This window comes from Convolutriloba macropyga, chromosome 3 (genome assembly GCF_964194025.1).
Source record: "Convolutriloba macropyga chromosome 3, txConMacr16.3, whole genome shotgun sequence".
In the NCBI taxonomy this organism is placed as follows: Eukaryota; Metazoa; Xenacoelomorpha; order Acoela; family Convolutidae; genus Convolutriloba; species Convolutriloba macropyga.
The window spans coordinates 32418292-32435341 of record NC_134470.1 but is presented as its reverse complement, the minus strand read 5'-3'; the positions used below and the strand labels follow the sequence as shown (position 1 = coordinate 32435341).

The window sequence follows — 17050 nt, the reverse complement described above, 5'->3', positions numbered from 1 at the left end:
TTCTTGCATGTATTGATCGATTTTCGAAATTCCCAACAGCAGAAGTATTTGAGAGAGCTAATGCAGATAATATTTTAAAGTTCTTCAAGAATATGTTTTGCTACACGGTATACCCCGCGCAATTAGATTGGATCAAGCTAGATGTCAAACGGGGCATCAAATTAAAACATTTTGTAATCAAAATAACATACAGCTAATCGAGGCGCCAATACACGACCACAGAGCTATTGGTTTGGTTGAAAGGCTAATTCAAACAATCAAGAATCGCTTAGCCTGTATTAAAACGGCGGCGCAAAATCAATTTAATATGAAAGCATCAATAAATTCAATAATTTATCAGTTACGAATATGTCGTCAAAAGACTATTGGAATGTCACCTTTTGAGGCACATTTTGGCAGAAACGCGAATACACCATTAAGCAATATAACGACTAATCCCGATTCAAAAAGTTTAACTTACAAAAATATTCTTAACAAATATTTAGATTTGGAGACTGTCAGATGGGACCAGCTCATCACAGATGAAAATTGGAACAATGATGAGCGAAGTGACATTGAAATGGAAGTGAACAAAGACAAGCTGGGCAAAGAGGCGATGAAAAGACAAAAGGAGGACCCAAACAAAGAATCGAGATTAATTTGTCATCCAGATGTCGGCCAATCGATACCCAGAACAGAATCGTCACTGGAGGTAAAATTGGCTAAAAAGAGCCCACGAACAAAACGATCCAAGAAAATTCTCGACGGTCTCTATGACGTTCTCGCACCAGGATCGTCAGTAATTAAAACAAATGAAAACACCTCAGTAATTAAAGAACCGGGCAAGAGAGAGGTAACAATCAGGAATTCCGATCTCGCAAAGTTTGGAACAAAGGCGCAACGAAACACAGATCTGCAAGTATACGCAAACAGACGCCCAAAGCTCCCCAAGGGAAAACAACGGAGGAACTCATACACCACCATGCAAAGGAATCAAGGAAAAAGCTAGAAGGTGGAAAAAAATGAAACACAGAAAAGTGGCAGATGACGTCAGCACAGTGTCGTCTATTCACTCCAATGCTACCCGTGCCCTCCGAGTAAGAATGCCGACTAAGCCAAAGAAACAACAGCCAACGGCGCCGCCAAATCAAACCACAGAGTCAAGTAACGATCTCGCGTTGCCAATGGGATTACCGACTTCAAGTATCGTAATCGCGGAGCCACCAAGCAGAACAAAGAGAAAAGCAGCTACAAAAGCATCCGCAGCGCTACTTCCCTCAAAGAGAAAACGTTCAGCCATATTGACCACAGAATCGGACGAATCTGTGACTCCAATTCAATCATGCCCTCCCACAACACCAAGTACTGCAGCAATTGGAAAACAGAAAAGACGGCAAAACCTTAAGAAACAACAAATTGAAAACAAGTCTATAATCTCGGCAATACAAACTGCTGCAGCACAGTCCAATCAAGAGGAGTCAAACTTTACAGTCGGCCCATGCTCTCCAACAACCTCCTATCCAACTCAATTCTACGTCTCTCCCAATTACGAGGAACCAAAGTTGTGTATGACAGTTGGCGAAGCGGAGAGATATTATGAAAGTGAAAGCGATGAATGAGTAAAACTGTGCATTCAAAACTCTGATTAAAACATTACAGTATTAATTATTTTAACAAGTATATATTGACTATTAATTTTCTGATAAATAACATGTTATTTATTTTCGCCAAGGGGGAAATGTGGTACAATAGTACATTTTTAGTTTGAGTTCATTAATTTGGTGTAACCAATTTGGTTCAATTTCTGTTTAACTTAATTTAGTTCAATTTATCTACTTTTAATTTGTTCATCCATTTAGTTTAGTTTTGAAGATCAAATCTTATGATTTCATACTTGTTAATTTGTTTACATCCTATAATGATCTTTTGTCTGTTCACCTTGTCTCGTGATTGTAAGTTGCCGCATTTAGTAATGTTATCTTGTGAACAAATTGTGAAGCAGTTTTGTTAATTTTGCCTAATATCATTCTTCTCAATTTCGTAATTCAAAATAGTTGACTCTCTCTCTTAACTAGATTTCGATTCGCCAAATTCTAAATTCAGACGCATCAAAAGTTTGATATCTTTCGCTAAGCGAAATATACTACAAATGATTGAACACGAATTCGCTCCGCCAATTCAGCCTAAAATTTGTAACTCAAATAGTCACTTTTCAAATAACAAAATAAAGCATTAAATCGCTCCGCCAATTCACCCTTAAATTGGCCGAAGTAAAGAACGCTAATTGGCACTACGAAACAATTCAAATCTACAGATTGTAAACCTGTACGACAGGTCATAAAGTAATTCAACTCTGACCTTAGTTTTCTATTAATCAGTGCTGATTTGACTTTTGGTTTCACTCCTGGTTGACGCGTTGCATCATGTTACTTTAAAATGAACAATGAACAATGCTATCACGTTGCTTTAAAAATGTTTATTATTTTTTGAATCTCTACGGTGCCGCATCCAATTACTATTCCGTAGCTTAATTGCTAATAATAAGTAACTACTTTCTAACATTTTGCTCTTTTGCTTTTTTTGCTTTTTGTTTGGTGAGTTTTTTCGCGACGCGGGAAACTTCGGTTTCTCCGGCAAGCTGTTTCGCAAATCCAGTGCCAATTTGAAGCGGCGAGAAGATAAACCGCTTCCTGGTTCTCGCTTCTTGTGCTTCGCACGTTTTTCTCCTTTCTGCTTACGGGTGAATTCTTTGATATGGCTTCTCTAGCGTCCCGCATTTTGGGAGATTGCGCACAGTGACCGCTGCGTTTCCGGGTTCTCTAATTTTATACGTTGTGGTCTGATTTGAATAAAAATGGAGACTGCTGCTATCACATTAAAAAGACCTTCTAGATTCTTCACTGTACGTTGATGTCCGTGAGTTTTGCAGGCCAGTCAAAGTTTCACTTGTTTTAGTTTCAGGAAAAGGGCGGCAAACTTTGTTTAATTTCACGAAAAGCGATTCTCAACCGCTAATCTTCTTTTCTCTGTTTTTCCCACGCGAATTTTTAATTTCGATCCATCTCTTATATCTATCGACCCACTGTTGATAAATAATTGCCCCTATGATTCTATAAATTGCTGTTATAATAAAAAACTGCAGTTTTTTGAACTTTACCAGTTTTTGAATCTAATTTTTATTTCAGTCGGAAGTTTAGTCTCATGATGAAAGCTACCATCCTCCTTTGAATTAAACAGATGTCAATTTGTCGTGCGGTTCTTTTATTTTAACTTTGTTCACCTAAACAATTTTCATAATTTGAATCTCTTAACTTTTATCTGAGGTTTTTTTTCTTTATAGGGAAGAGTTTTGTAAATAGCTTTTGAATTTTCGCACGTTATAAATGTTTTCCCTGTTTTATTTTGGTGTTTCACGGAGGTTGGTGTCAGCGCTTATTTAGTAAACAGACTTTCTGTTTTTTTTCGGGATGGCTAAAACTCTGTTTATATCAATTTACACTGGCATGTTTTGATCTTTCAGTTAAGATTTACTGCAAAAAAATTAATATGTTTAGCTAAACTCGCGCCAACAAATTTGCATTTGTTGCGATTCGCACTTCCGCGTGGGCACTTGTTACATTTAATTTGCTTACCCGGATCTGAGTGTCATAATAATTCAGTACTGAATCATGAAAATTTCATTATGATTTTTTCCATGACCAGAGTTCTGATAATGGCACATATTATATATTGAATCGATTGGATATTGAATAACGGAATAATCGTCCAGATTCCGTTATTTAATATGGGAACTATAATGGGAAAGACCCGGATATTGCAGTGCATTCAGTACAGATTGGGACAGTCCCCCCCCCCCCCCCGGATAGAGCGATGGCTTAAAGTCGGAACGGAATAACGAACGGAACGGAATAACGAATAACGGAATAGTCGTCCAGATTCCTACCCCCCCCCACCCACCCAGCCAGCCACCCCGACCACACCCAGTAACCAGAGCAAATCTAGCAAGATTCTACTTCGCATCGCGACTGTTTTAGGTTTTCATGCTCTAATTCATCATCATGCACATTTCCAGATTTTCGAAAATTTCAATTTTTCAATGAAATCTTTATGAACATAATGAGGAATCAAAAACATGATGTTCAGTAAAAATTCATTGCAAAAAACCATTCTGAGTTTATTCTGTACATACTGCAAAAGAAAAAAACTCTTAGATTACCATGATTCAGTACTGATTTGAACTTTTACTATTGGATTATGATGAATCAGTACTGATTTACTATGGCACTCGGGTCCGGGTAGCAAGTTGTAACCACTAAGCTTAATGGGCCTTTTGGTAACTACCTACGAATTACAGTACGAATAAAGACCGTGATTACTACTATAGTAATTAGCAGTTTTACGTAAAAAAGTATCGAATTATGCTGCTCAGACTTAACTTCGGCTCATTAGTAGTTCTCAGAATATGCAGGATAAATTTAGCCTTTGAGAACTATGTGACCTCCGCATAACCATAAGGACGAAAATCTTCACCTAAAGAATATTAAATATTTCTGTAGATGCAATGCTTCAGAACTCATTTAAGTTTATATTCTTGAAACGTGTTGCAGTGCTGAAAGGCTCCGAGACTCAAAACTGGTTTGTCTTGTCTCGTATCGTCGTTAATAGCAGATCTCATTAGTCCACTATTGCGACATTATTTAGTTTCAGTGCTGACCTATTTATGGTTTCAGTTGACTGAATTTTTTTCGCAAAAAGGTTCATCTTTTTGGTTACTGGAAAAGAAATAGGAAATTCTTGACAGAAAAGTTCATTTTTTTGGTTACTGAAAAGGAAATAGGAAATTCTTGACAAAAAAGTTCATTTTTTGGTTACTGAAAAGGAAATAGGAAATTCTTGACAAAAAAGTTCATATTTTTGGTTACTGAAAAGGAAATAGGAAATTGTTGACAAAATCCTAATTGATCAATACGAGTGCTCAAAGCAGATAAAAGCTCTGCTCGATTTCAGGAAAAAAAAGAGGAAGAGAGAAAAATTACTTCAAGATGCAGCTTACGAGTACAAAACGTATCCGTTATTTCGTCTCCTCTGTTATCAACCAGAGTGTATTCGAAAGGGGTGCTAGGATCAAGGCCATTTCCAGGAAAGTTGCTGCTGTATCCATTATCAAAGACACACCCATCTATCATGTTTGTCATTGCCTGAACATTGTCACGATACAGTTTACCTGGTGGGTAATCAAAACGTACGCACACATTAATTCCAGTGGCGTTGGAAAGCTGCTCATCTTGGGTTACTGAAATGAAGCAAAAACCGATTCAAACAGGTGAAACCTAGCAATGGTGAATTTGGTGTAACCTTCTAGTTGAGGGGACGACAAGGGTTGATAATTGGTATGAAAAAAGCGTGGATGGCTCATGAAAAGATATTGGGCAAACGTTTTTGTTGTCCTGGACCGCACTTCGACCCCCCTCCCCCACGCACACACACACACACACACACACACACACACACACACACACACACACACACACACACACACACACACACACACACACACACACACATCCACCTACCCAACCACCCACACACATACACACACACACACACACAAACTCAAACACACACCCACTCGCCTGAGTTATCTTCAAAGATACGCCGATCAAAATGTTCCTTCATTTGATAGGAGAAATGACCGGATCTTGACAAAAGTTAGATGTAAAGGGATTGGCCAATTGAAGAATCTGGGCAATTCACGAAAATATTATCTAAATTTTTTGCAATAGAAGCTAGTTCTACAAGATTTTTTATGGTACTGCAAACTTTGTGGAGATGATGTCAAAGATCAAACTTGTATAGGCGAGTTTTCTTCACAGTGCGATGCGATCAAATTATTTTCGGCGGTACTCGAATCATTCGATGCATTTGCAATTTGCCCATGAAAGTGAAATCAAACTATCAATCTTCATTCAAGTTAAATCATGATCCTTTCTCACACTTTTCCTATCAGGAATAATAAAGATTTCAATCCGATTTTGCTCATTCTGATCGCTTTTGCCTGATGATATCAGTTCCGGCCAGGGAAGACAAAATGAAGTAAGTTAAAATGAGGCAAAAGAATAAACTGGAATTGCGTTAATATATCAAAAACTTAACTTACGTGTGAACGTAGCTCCAGAATATCTAAACACATCAAGTTGTTTAGTCACACACTAAATAAAAGATGTTTTTTAAGGTAAAATTACCTTAACTTTGTTTAGTCTGCATAAGGTCAGCTTAAATAATGCGGATTGACAAAACAAACAATTCGGGTATTTGCGTTAAAGTTCAGCATATAATTCCGTTTCCCATTTAAAAAAATTATCTGTTTTCATCAGCCAGGTTTGAACAATTTAATGTGTCGACTTGTTGAGGAATTTTGTTTTTCACTCGTAAGAAATCGTCGTTTTTTAATAGTTTTCATTAGACAAAAACGATCAAAGCCCTTACGTGGTAATCGTCGGTTTGTTCGTTATTTCGTCGTTATTTTTATGTAGGAAATGATCGTTTTTTCAGAAAACGACGAAAAAAACGTGGACGTGATCAACGCTTGGATTCGAACCATTGAACGCCCGATACATTACCTGATGCAGTGACCACTGCGCTTTTCAGCCATAGTACAGTTCTGCCAAAACAATCTTATAGTGAAAAAAGGACGAAAAACGATCAAAAACCAACGATTTCATTTGAAAAAAGCGACGTAAGAAACGATTAAAAGAACAACGAAGAAACTATCATTTTTTACACTTAAAAGACGATTTAAACGACGGAAACTAATGAAAGCGAAGAAAACGACGACAAAAAGACGAAAACTACGATTTCTTACAAAATATTGTCGTTTTTTCGTCGTTGTCCTCAACATGGGTCTTATCCCTAAAGTTAATCGATTTATTTCTCGAGATAAAATTGAGGTTTAAATATGCAAAAGCTTTTCATTTTTTCAGGTTTTAGAAATGTTAAGTACATGGGGATGGTTCAGAACTTGGAAGCAATCAAAGACCCCGATTTCAAATGGATTCAGTAAACATCACATAAAAGGTATAAATAAAAGAGAAAGAAAATAATCAAAAGTGTTAATTCGATATCAACAAAAAATTCTTGACCCTAATAAAATATTGACCCTTATTTAACTGATGTTTTTAAGATCTAATGGGAACAAATTTTTTCCAAAAACTTTTTTTATCAGTCCAGGAACGGAAGCAGCTTTTCCAGAAAACAAATAAAGATTTTTTGAGTGTTCTACGCAAGTCGTCAGTTGTCTACAAGATTTTAAAATTTACAACGGTTTTCAAAAAGTAGAGAACTATATAGCAGATTAAAAATCTGATACGCTTTTTACGTTCAAATAGTTTTCCCTCTAAAAAGTCATTGAAAAAAAATAATCAAAAACAATTGCTAATTGTTTTCTAATTTTCAATAATTTTACCATGATCAACCTTAGTCCCCAGAATAGTAATTTCAACCTGTTATTGATTTTTTTACTGTATTTAGAACTCTTAAATCTAATTGAAAAAGTGCTACAGAGAATAGATGGAACTTTTTAGCCTCCAACTTTAATTTGCTCATTTTGAGCAGTTGTAAAAAAAATCAAAATGAAAAATTAAAACTTTGCTGTTACTTTGACCAGCTTTATTTTCATTCCATTAGCGAAATGCCAGATACCAGACTTAAAATTTTGTCAATGAAAAATCTCTTGAAAAGGTAGGGAAAATTTCTTAAAATTCAAACACTGCAGTTTTAAAGCTTTCCCTTCGATTGCCAAAGTAAAACTAAAGCAGCTGGTCTTCCATTGAAAACAAAAAACGCGTTTCCTGCGTTTCCTTCCAGGCTAGATACCAGAACATAAATTTTTGTCAATAAAAAATCTCCTAAAAGAAGGGAAATTTTCTTAGAATTCAAACACTGCAGTTTTCAAGCTTTCCCTTCGATTGCCAAAGTAACACTATAGCAGCTATTCTTCTATTGAAAACAAAAAACGCTTTTCCTGCGTTTCCTTCCAGGCTAGATACCAGAGCATAAATTTTTGTCAATAAAAAATCTTTTTAATGAAGGGACATTTTCTTAAAATTCAAACACTGCAGTTCTCAAGCTTTCCCGTCGATTGCCAAAGTAAAACTATAGCAGCTGGTCTTCTATTGAAAACAAAAGGAGCTTTTCTGGCGTTGCTTCCACTAGAAACCTGTTGCTGTGTTGAATTTGAAGTCTCAGTGAATTAAGAATAAGTATTTTTTTCTTCAAATTTCAAACAAACGGGCTGTAATAAAATATTCTTCTTTGCATCCCAATCATCTGCAGCTAATGTTTTTATAAAATTTTGCTGCGTGAAAGAACATCAAGAGATTTTTTTGAATTTCGGGATACCGTTCAGAGCTAAAAATATGGTCCCCACAGTTTTTTTCTTGAAATTGTGTTTTCTGCTTCGTGGCTTCCCTCATTTTCCTATCGAACTATTATTGGCAAAGTATATCGATTTTCAATCTGTTTCCTGAAAGAGATTCCTATCCCTTTATTATTTTTATCACTCAACTTTTTGCGGCTTTTCCAAAATCTTGAAGTCAATAGGACAAGTTGGTCAGAAAAGATATCTCAGCTTTGTTATCTAAAATTTTTCTTAAGCTTGGCATTTTTTTTTGCTTAAATAACATTAAAAATTAGCCTTATTAGCTAAATTAATTCAAGTTTCAATATTCTTTAACACTGTCAAAATTCTGGTACAAGCCATTAAAATTTATGAAATATTTTGTCAGTTTTCATGATTTTCAAATATTATTGCTCATTTGTTTTGGAAGTTGTTTCCTGCGTTTCCTTCCAGGCTAGATACCAGAACATAAATTTTTGTCAATGAAAAACCTCCCAAAAGAAGGGAAATTTTCTTCAAATTCAAACACTGCAGTTTTCAAGCTCCCCTTCGATTGCCAAAATAACACTATAGCAGCTGGTCTTCTATTGAAAACAAAAAACGCTTTTCCTGCGTTTGCTTCCAGGCTAGATACCAGAACATAAATTTTTGTCAATAAAAAATCTCCTAAAAGAAGGGAAATTTTCTGAAAATTCAAACAATGCAGTTTTCAAGCTTTCCCTTCGATTGCCAAAGTAAAACTATAGCAGCTGGTCTTCTATTGAAAACAAAAGGCGCTTTTCTGGCGTTGCTTCCACTAGAAATCTGTTGCTGTGCTGGATTTGAAGTCTCAGTGAATTAAAAATAAGTATTTTTTTCTTCAAATTTCAAACAAACGGGCTGTAATAAAATATTCTTCTTTGCATCCCAATCATCTGCAGCTAATGTTTTTATAAAATTTTGCTGCGTGAAAGAACATCAAGAGATTTTTTTGAATTTCGGGATACCGTTCAGAGCTAAAAATATGGTCCCCACAGTTTTTTTCTTGAAATTGTGTTTTCTGCTTCGTGGCTTCCCTCCTTTTCCTATCGAACTATTATTGGCAAAGTATATCGATTTTCAATCTGTTTCCTGAAAGAGATTGCTATCCCTTTATTATTTTTATCACTCAACTTTTTGCGGCTTTTCCAAAATCTTGAAGTCAATAGGACAAGTTGGTCAGAAAAGATATCTCAGCTTTGTTATCTAAAATTTTTCTTAAGCTTGGCAATTTTTTTTGCTTAAATAACATTAAAAATTAGCCTAATTAGCTAAATTAATTCAAGTTTCAATATTCTTTAACACTGTCAAAATTCTGGTACAAGCCATTAAAATTTATGAAATATTTTGTCACTTTTCATGATTTTCAAATATTATTGCTCATTTGTTTTTGAAGTTGTTTCCTGCGTTTCCTTCCAGGCTAGATACCAGAACATAAATTTTTGTCAGTAAAAAACCTCCCAAAAGAAGGGAAATTTTCTTAAAATTCAAACACTGCAGTTTTCAAGCTTCCCTTCGATTGTCAAAGTACCACTATAGCAGCTGGTCTTCTATTGAAAACAAAAAAGGCTTTTCCTGCGTTTGCTTCCAGGCTAGATACCAGAGCATAAATTTTTGTCAATAAAAAATCTCTTTAAAGAAGGGACATTTTCTTAAAATTCATAACTGCAGTTTTCAAGCTTTCCTTTCGATTGCCAAAGTAACCCTAAAGCAGCTGGTCTTCCATTGAAAACAAAAAACGCGTTTCCTGCGTTTCCTTCCAGGCTAGATACCAGAACATAAATTTTTGTCAATAAAAAATCTCCTAGAAGAAGGGAAATTTTCTTAAAATTCAAACACTGCAGTTTTCAAGCTTCCCTTCGATTGCCAAAGTAACAATATAGCAGCTGGTCTTCTATTGAAAACAAAAAAGGCTTTTCCTGCGTTTGCTTCCAGGCTAGATACCAGAGCATTATTTTTTGTAAATAAAAAATCCCTTTAAAGAAGGGACATTTTCTTAAAATTCATAACTGCAGTTTTCAGGCTTTCCCTTCGATTGCCAAAGTAACCCTAAAGCAGCTGGTCTTCCATTGAAAACATAAACGCGTTTCCTGCGTTTCCTTCCAGGCTAGATACCAGAATATAAATTTTTGTCAATAAAAAACCTCCCAAAAGAAGGGAAATTTTCTTAAAATTCAAACACTGCAGTTTTCAAGCTTCCCTTCGATTGCCAAAGTAACACTACAGCAGCTGGTCTTCTATTGAAAACAAAAAGGCTTTTCCTGCGTTTGCTTCCAGGCTAGATACCAGAGCATAAATTTTTGTAAATAAAAAATCTCTTTAAAGAAGGGACATTTTCTTAAAATTCATAACTGCAGTTTTCAAGATTTCCCTTCGATTGCCTAAGTAACACTATAGCAGCTGCTCTTCTATTGAAAACAAAAAACGCTTTTCCTGCGTTTGCTTCCAGGCTAGATACCAGAGCATAAATTTTTGTCAATAAAAAATCTCTTTAAAGAAGGGACATTTTCTTAAAATTCAAACACTGCAGTTTTCAAGTTTTCCCGTTGATTGCCAAAGTAAAACTATAACAGCTTGTCTTCTATTGAAAACAAAAGGCGCTTTTCTGGCGTTGCTTCCACGAGAAACTTGTTGCTGTGTTGAATTTGAAGTCTCAGTGAATTAAAAATAAGTAATTTTTTCTTTAAATTTCAAACAAACGGCCTGTATTAAAATATTCTTCTTTGCATCCCAATCATCTGCAGCTAATGTTTTTATGAGATTTTGCTGCGTGAGAGAACATCAAGAGATTTTTTTTTTTGAATTTCGGGATACCGTTCAGAGCTAAAAAATATGGTCCCCACTGTTTTTTTCTTGAAATTGTGTTTTCGGCTTCGTGGCTTCACTAATTTTCCTATCGAACTATTATTGCCAAAGTATATCGATTTTCAATCTGTTTCCTGAAAGAGATTCCTATCCCTTTAATAATATTTTATCACTCAACTTTTTGCGGCTTTTCCAAAATCTTGAAGTCAATAGGACAAGTTGGTCAGAATAGATATCTCAGCCTTATTATCTAAAATGTTTCTTAAGCTTGGCAATTTTTTTTGTTTAAATAACAATAAAAATTAGCCTTATTAGCAACATTAATTCAAGTTTCAATATTGTATAACACTGTCAAAATTCTGGTACAAGCCATTAAAATTTATGAAATATTTTGTCACTTTTCATGATTTTCAAATATTATTGCTCATTTGTTTTGGAAGTTGTTTCCTGCGTTTCCTTCCAGGCTAGATACCAGAACATAAATTTTTGTCAATGAAAAACCTCCCAAAAGAAGGGAAATTTTCTTAAAATTCAAACACTGCAGTTTTCAAGCTTCCCTTCGATTGCCAAAATAACACTATAGCAGCTGGTCTTCTATTGAAAACAAAAAAGGCTTTTCCTGCGTTTGCTTCCAGGCTAGATACCAGAGCATTATTTTTTGTAAATAAAAAATCCCTTTAAAGAAGGGACATTTTCTTAAAATTCATAACTGCAGTTTTCAAGTTTTCCCGTTGATTGCCAAAGTAAAACTATAACAGCTTGTCTTCTATTGAAAACAAAAGGCGCTTTTCTGGCGTTGCTTCCACGAGAAACTTGTTGCTGTGTTGAATTTGAAGTCTCAGTGAATTAAAAATAAGTAATTTTTTCTTTAAATTTCAAACAAACGGCCTGTATTAAAATATTCTTCTTTGCATCCCAATCATCTGCAGCTAATGTTTTTATGAGATTTTGCTGCGTGAGAGAACATCAAGAGATTTTTTTTTGAATTTCGGGATACCGTTCAGAGCTAAAAAATATGGTCCCCACTGTTTTTTTCTTGAAATTGTGTTTTCGGCTTCGTGGCTTCACTAATTTTCCTATCGAACTATTATTGCCAAAGTATATCGATTTTCAATCTGTTTCCTGAAAGAGATTCCTATCCCTTTAATAATATTTTATCACTCAACTTTTTGCGGCTTTTCCAAAATCTTGAAGTCAATAGGACAAGTTGGTCAGAATAGATATCTCAGCCTTATTATCTAAAATGTTTCTTAAGCTTGGCAATTTTTTTTGTTTAAATAACAATAAAAATTAGCCTTATTAGCAACATTAATTCAAGTTTCAATATTCTATAACACTGTCAAAATTCTGGTACAAGCCATTAAAATTTATGAAATATTTTGTCACTTTTCATGATTTTCAAATATTATTGCTCATCTGTTTTGGAAGTTGTTTCCTGCGTTTCCTTCCAGGCTAGATACCAGAACATAAATTTTTGTCAATAAAAAACCTCCCAAAAGAAGGGAAATTTTCTTAAAATTCAAACACTGCAGTTTTCAAGCTTCCCTTCGATTGCCAAAATAACACTATAGCAGCTGGTCTTCTATTGAAAACAAAAAACGCTTTTCCTGCGTTTGCTTCCAGGCTAGATACCAGAACATAAATTTTTGTCAATAAAAAATCTCCTAAGAGAAGGGAAATTTTCTGAAAATTCAAACAATGCAGTTTTCAAGCTTTCCCTTCGATTGCCAAAGTAAAACTATAGCAGCTGGCCTTCTATTGAAAACAAAAGGCGCTTTTCTGGCGTTGCTTCCACTAGAAATCTGTTGCTGTTCTGGATTTGAAGTCTCAGTGAATTAAAAATAAGTATTTTCTTCTTCAAATTTCTAACAAACGGGCTGTAATAAAATATTTTTCTTTGCATCCCAATCATCTGCAGCTAATGTTTTTATGAGATTTTGCTGCGTGAGAGAACATCAAGATAACTTTTTTTTGAATTTCGGGATACCGCTCAGAGCTAAAAATATGGTTCCCACAATTCTTTTTGTTGAAATTGTGTTTTCGGCTTCGTGGCTTCCCTCCTTTTCCTATCGAACTATTATTGGCAAAGTATATCGATTTTCAATCTGTTTCCTGAAAGAGATTCCTATCCCGTTAATAATTTTATCACTCAACTTTTTGCGGCTTTTCCAAAATCTTGAAGTCAATAGGACAAGTTGGCGAGAACAGATAACGAAGCCTTATTATCTAAAATTTTTCTTAACCTTGGCAATTTTTTTTGCTTAAAAGACATTAAAAATTAGCCTTATTAGCTAATTTAATTCAAGTTTCAATATTCTATAACACTGTCAAAATTCTGGTACAAGCCATTAAAATTTATGAAATATTTTGTCACTTTTCATGATTTTCAAATATTATTGCTCATTTGTTTTTGAAGTTGTTTCTTTTTCAAAAAAATTTATCTAACAACAGAACCCTTTTATTTGCCTAAGACATCCTATATGATAATTAAAAGAAAATTGTCACCATTGTTGAAGAAAGAACAAAAATGGATGGAACAAGAAAATTTTTTTGAACAAAAAACGATTGTTACAAAGATTGAAGTTTATTAACGACCAGCTCAATTGGTTGGCGCGGATGAAGCCGTAACTCGAAACGCTCTGCTAATCTCCCTAATAGAGTTTTGGAATTGTAAATAAGACTTGAAAAAAGTTTCTCAAAAAAAGAGAGGACCGCTTGAAACGAATAGCATTTTAACGAAAAACAACTAATCAAATTAAAATCCAAGTCCATAATTCATGAAAGAAAAGCAGATTTTTTTTGCAAAATGAAATCTTTGCAATTGTGCCAATTTTTCTTAACATTTGATTCTTTTTCATAGCTGCATGTTATTTAATTGCCACTCTAAAAACAGCAACCTGGAAGCTGATTATAATTTCTGGATAAGCATTAAATTTGTTTGAAAATAGGCAAAAATGAGCATTTTTCATAACTGCTTAAGAGGATTAGCGCGCACAAAAGAACGAAAAACATTACATCTGACTTTAATATGATCGGCTGAGTGAAATCGATATTTTGTTTTAGCTATTGGTTTGCTGCTGCAACGAAAACGTCAAATTGGACCATTTTGTGCAGCAATAACAAAAATCGATCGAACATTTTGGGCAGAAAATTCAAAGTATTCTGTTTTAATGTTCATCTAAGTTAAAACTTTTTTAGTAATCGTTTGTTTTATCGTTAGATTAATAAAAAAATGTACCAGGAACACATATTTTCTAGACAATAAAAAACAACCCATTTGCTTGACGGAATTCAGAAAATTGAAAGACGAAAAGATCCAAGATGGGACAATTTTCCATCAGGAATTCGCATTCATGAATTCGCATGACGTTTATTTGGACTCAAGAGTAGTGAGTGCCTAACATATTTTCAAAAGGTCAGCGAAAATTAAACCTTCTAACCCTTTATTGAACAGTTGTGACAAAAACTAAAGTCTATAGAGCTGAGTGACTGCTCAGCAAGTATTTTCAGTGAATTTTTCGACAATGATTGTTTAATGGTCGCCAACAGCTCGCGTTAAAATCTGACGTTTTAATGTATTATAAAACAGATGAGCTCTTCTCTTGAATCCGAAAAATGCCAGACCCATACTCAGAGAAAAATAACTTAGAAATAACTGAACTTTTAGTAAAACGTATTAGCCGTTTGAAATGCAAAACAAATTCTCGTTCCAGATTCTAGATCAAAAAGGAAAATTTTTATAAATGTTGGTGTTATCTGCAATTGTCACTCTTACTAATAATTCATTTGTTTGGATACAGCTATCTGTAAAATCATTGCCAACCTAAACAACAGCAACAGCGAATAGACTAGTACTAAAGCTTTTTGCGGATTAGAAAGAAAAATTGATTTAAAATATGTATATTTAGACAAGTTCTTGACTGCTTAAGAGTACTGTCATGACAAATTATATGGTTCCGCGCATGAGCTATATAGACGGAAAAAATGACCCAAAACAGGGAACAAGGAGTTTCAATGAAACAGGGAGTTTTTTTAGACACTGTTTTATAATCTAGCATTGGCTAATTTACGGATTCTATATTGGTCTCAATTTGGCCGTCAGGGAGAGCTGTCAGGTATTGGACAATTGTGTGCCAACATATTTTTTTATACATTTATGCGTGCAGGTAAACTTAGCACCAATACCAATATATATTGCAGGCAATCAGTTAGGAATACGTATCAATCGTACAGATTATGTACTACCTCTCCGATCGTATACAAAAATCGCATTTCTGCGACAACAGATATTTTAAACACTGCTTGATAGGAATCGAAAGTACTTGTCCTAATTGACTGGTGTTTTAACTTATTGCTCTGAGTAACTTATTTGTTTTTCAGTTCGGTCATCCTCGGTTCGACTTGTCGAGCTGTAGTCGGGATACGGATGTTTTGCTCCTGCAATAAGTTACTAATTATGTTCCTTTACATTTTCTGTCCCTGGCTGTTGCTTCGGCATTTGGCTTGTATTGTGACGTTCCAAGAATTGCACCGACGTATTGCTAAATGTGAGCGTGTGGTTTAGTTCTGCGTCGTTTGCCACCACTTCAAAGAAGTCGAACAATTTTACGCGTCTTGTGCTCCTTCTGAGAACTTGTTTTGGCGTGCATTCGGTATTCGTATACGAGGTTGGATGCTTAAATAATGTAACTGCTAAGTCTTTAATCAATTTGCATCTGCCAAGTTTTGTTTTGTTCTGTTTTCTTTTGTTTAATGCTGTTTCAAGTTCCATTTTTTAAAGATTTTTTGAGACCTTAGTGGGGCCTCCACGGTGATGGTCCTCTATATGGTGTGTTCTATGTACATACCGGGCTAGCTTCCACTTAAACCTTTTAATATACTGCGAAAACCATTACGCCGCAGAGGTATACCCAAATCGTCACGGTAAATTTGCCCGATATGCGTATCTCTTGATCGTTTTTCCTATGTTAATATATTTAAAAAGCAACAAAGTTGGAAAAATAGATACTTTAGCGAGAAGCCTCTTTAAGGGAATTGCGGAACCCGTGTTCACAAAAGTGTCCAAACCTTAACCGCGAATTTGAGATACAAGCAGTGTATCCTATTTTTCCCGCGCTACGTATGACGATTCTGCTCGATTTATGTATCCCTTTTTCGCACGGAAGATAACTCTATTTGGGACCGAATGTATCTAATTTTTGCACTGTACGTATCTATAATTAAGCCTAATTTAATGCGCGTTAGATAAGAATTAAGTAATTAAAAGTGGTTTACAGGTTAGTAATATACCATATAGGGCTCAAATGTATCACAAAGTTTCCATTTGATTTGTTTTGTAGGTTGGGAAATGGAAATGACATCACCCAAAGCGTTTATCAGGATTTTTCAGAAAATTTGACAAAAAAAAATTTCTGAATGAAACCTGTTTCTTTTCAGCGTGACATAAAACAAAAATAGCATCAGCTGATATTCTTGATCGTCGCCTCACCATTTTCCCATGGTATTTCAAGCTTTTATTTCTATTCAAGCATCGTTGTTTTGAGATAATTCTGTTAAAATTAGACAAATAAATTAATTTCTGAAAAATTTTTCGGTGTCAAATTTTTCTGTTTTTATGCTCCATGGTTGAATTGGCTATTTCATCAAACAACCTGGCATTTAGGTAAATTTTTCTATATATAAAACGAATCTTTGTCCAGTACCAACCTTTTTACTCCTCTTATTTGTCCATAACAAGATAAGATGATTGGACGAAGGGAAACTTCGGTAAAAAATCGCAAGTAAATTAATTACTGCTTTTTTTCTTGCTAAATTTGATTTAATGAATGACTTGCATTTGATTTCAGCAAATAA

General features: G+C 34.8%; 1 protein-coding gene across 2 annotated transcripts in view; it reads right to left on the bottom strand.

The window, feature by feature from the left end:
* LOC142336156 (uncharacterized) overlaps positions 1–17050 on the bottom strand; it is a 154314-nt gene that overhangs the window by 116282 nt on the left and 20982 nt on the right. For both annotated transcript variants that reach the window (XM_075384755.1, XM_075384756.1), the window contains exons 2-3: positions 6137–6159; positions 5033–5272 (exon numbers count right to left, since the gene is read on the bottom strand). In XM_075384755.1, the coding sequence (XP_075240870.1) occupies positions 5033–5272; positions 6137–6159 (263 nt within the window). The remainder of the gene's footprint in view (positions 1–5032; positions 5273–6136; positions 6160–17050) is intronic.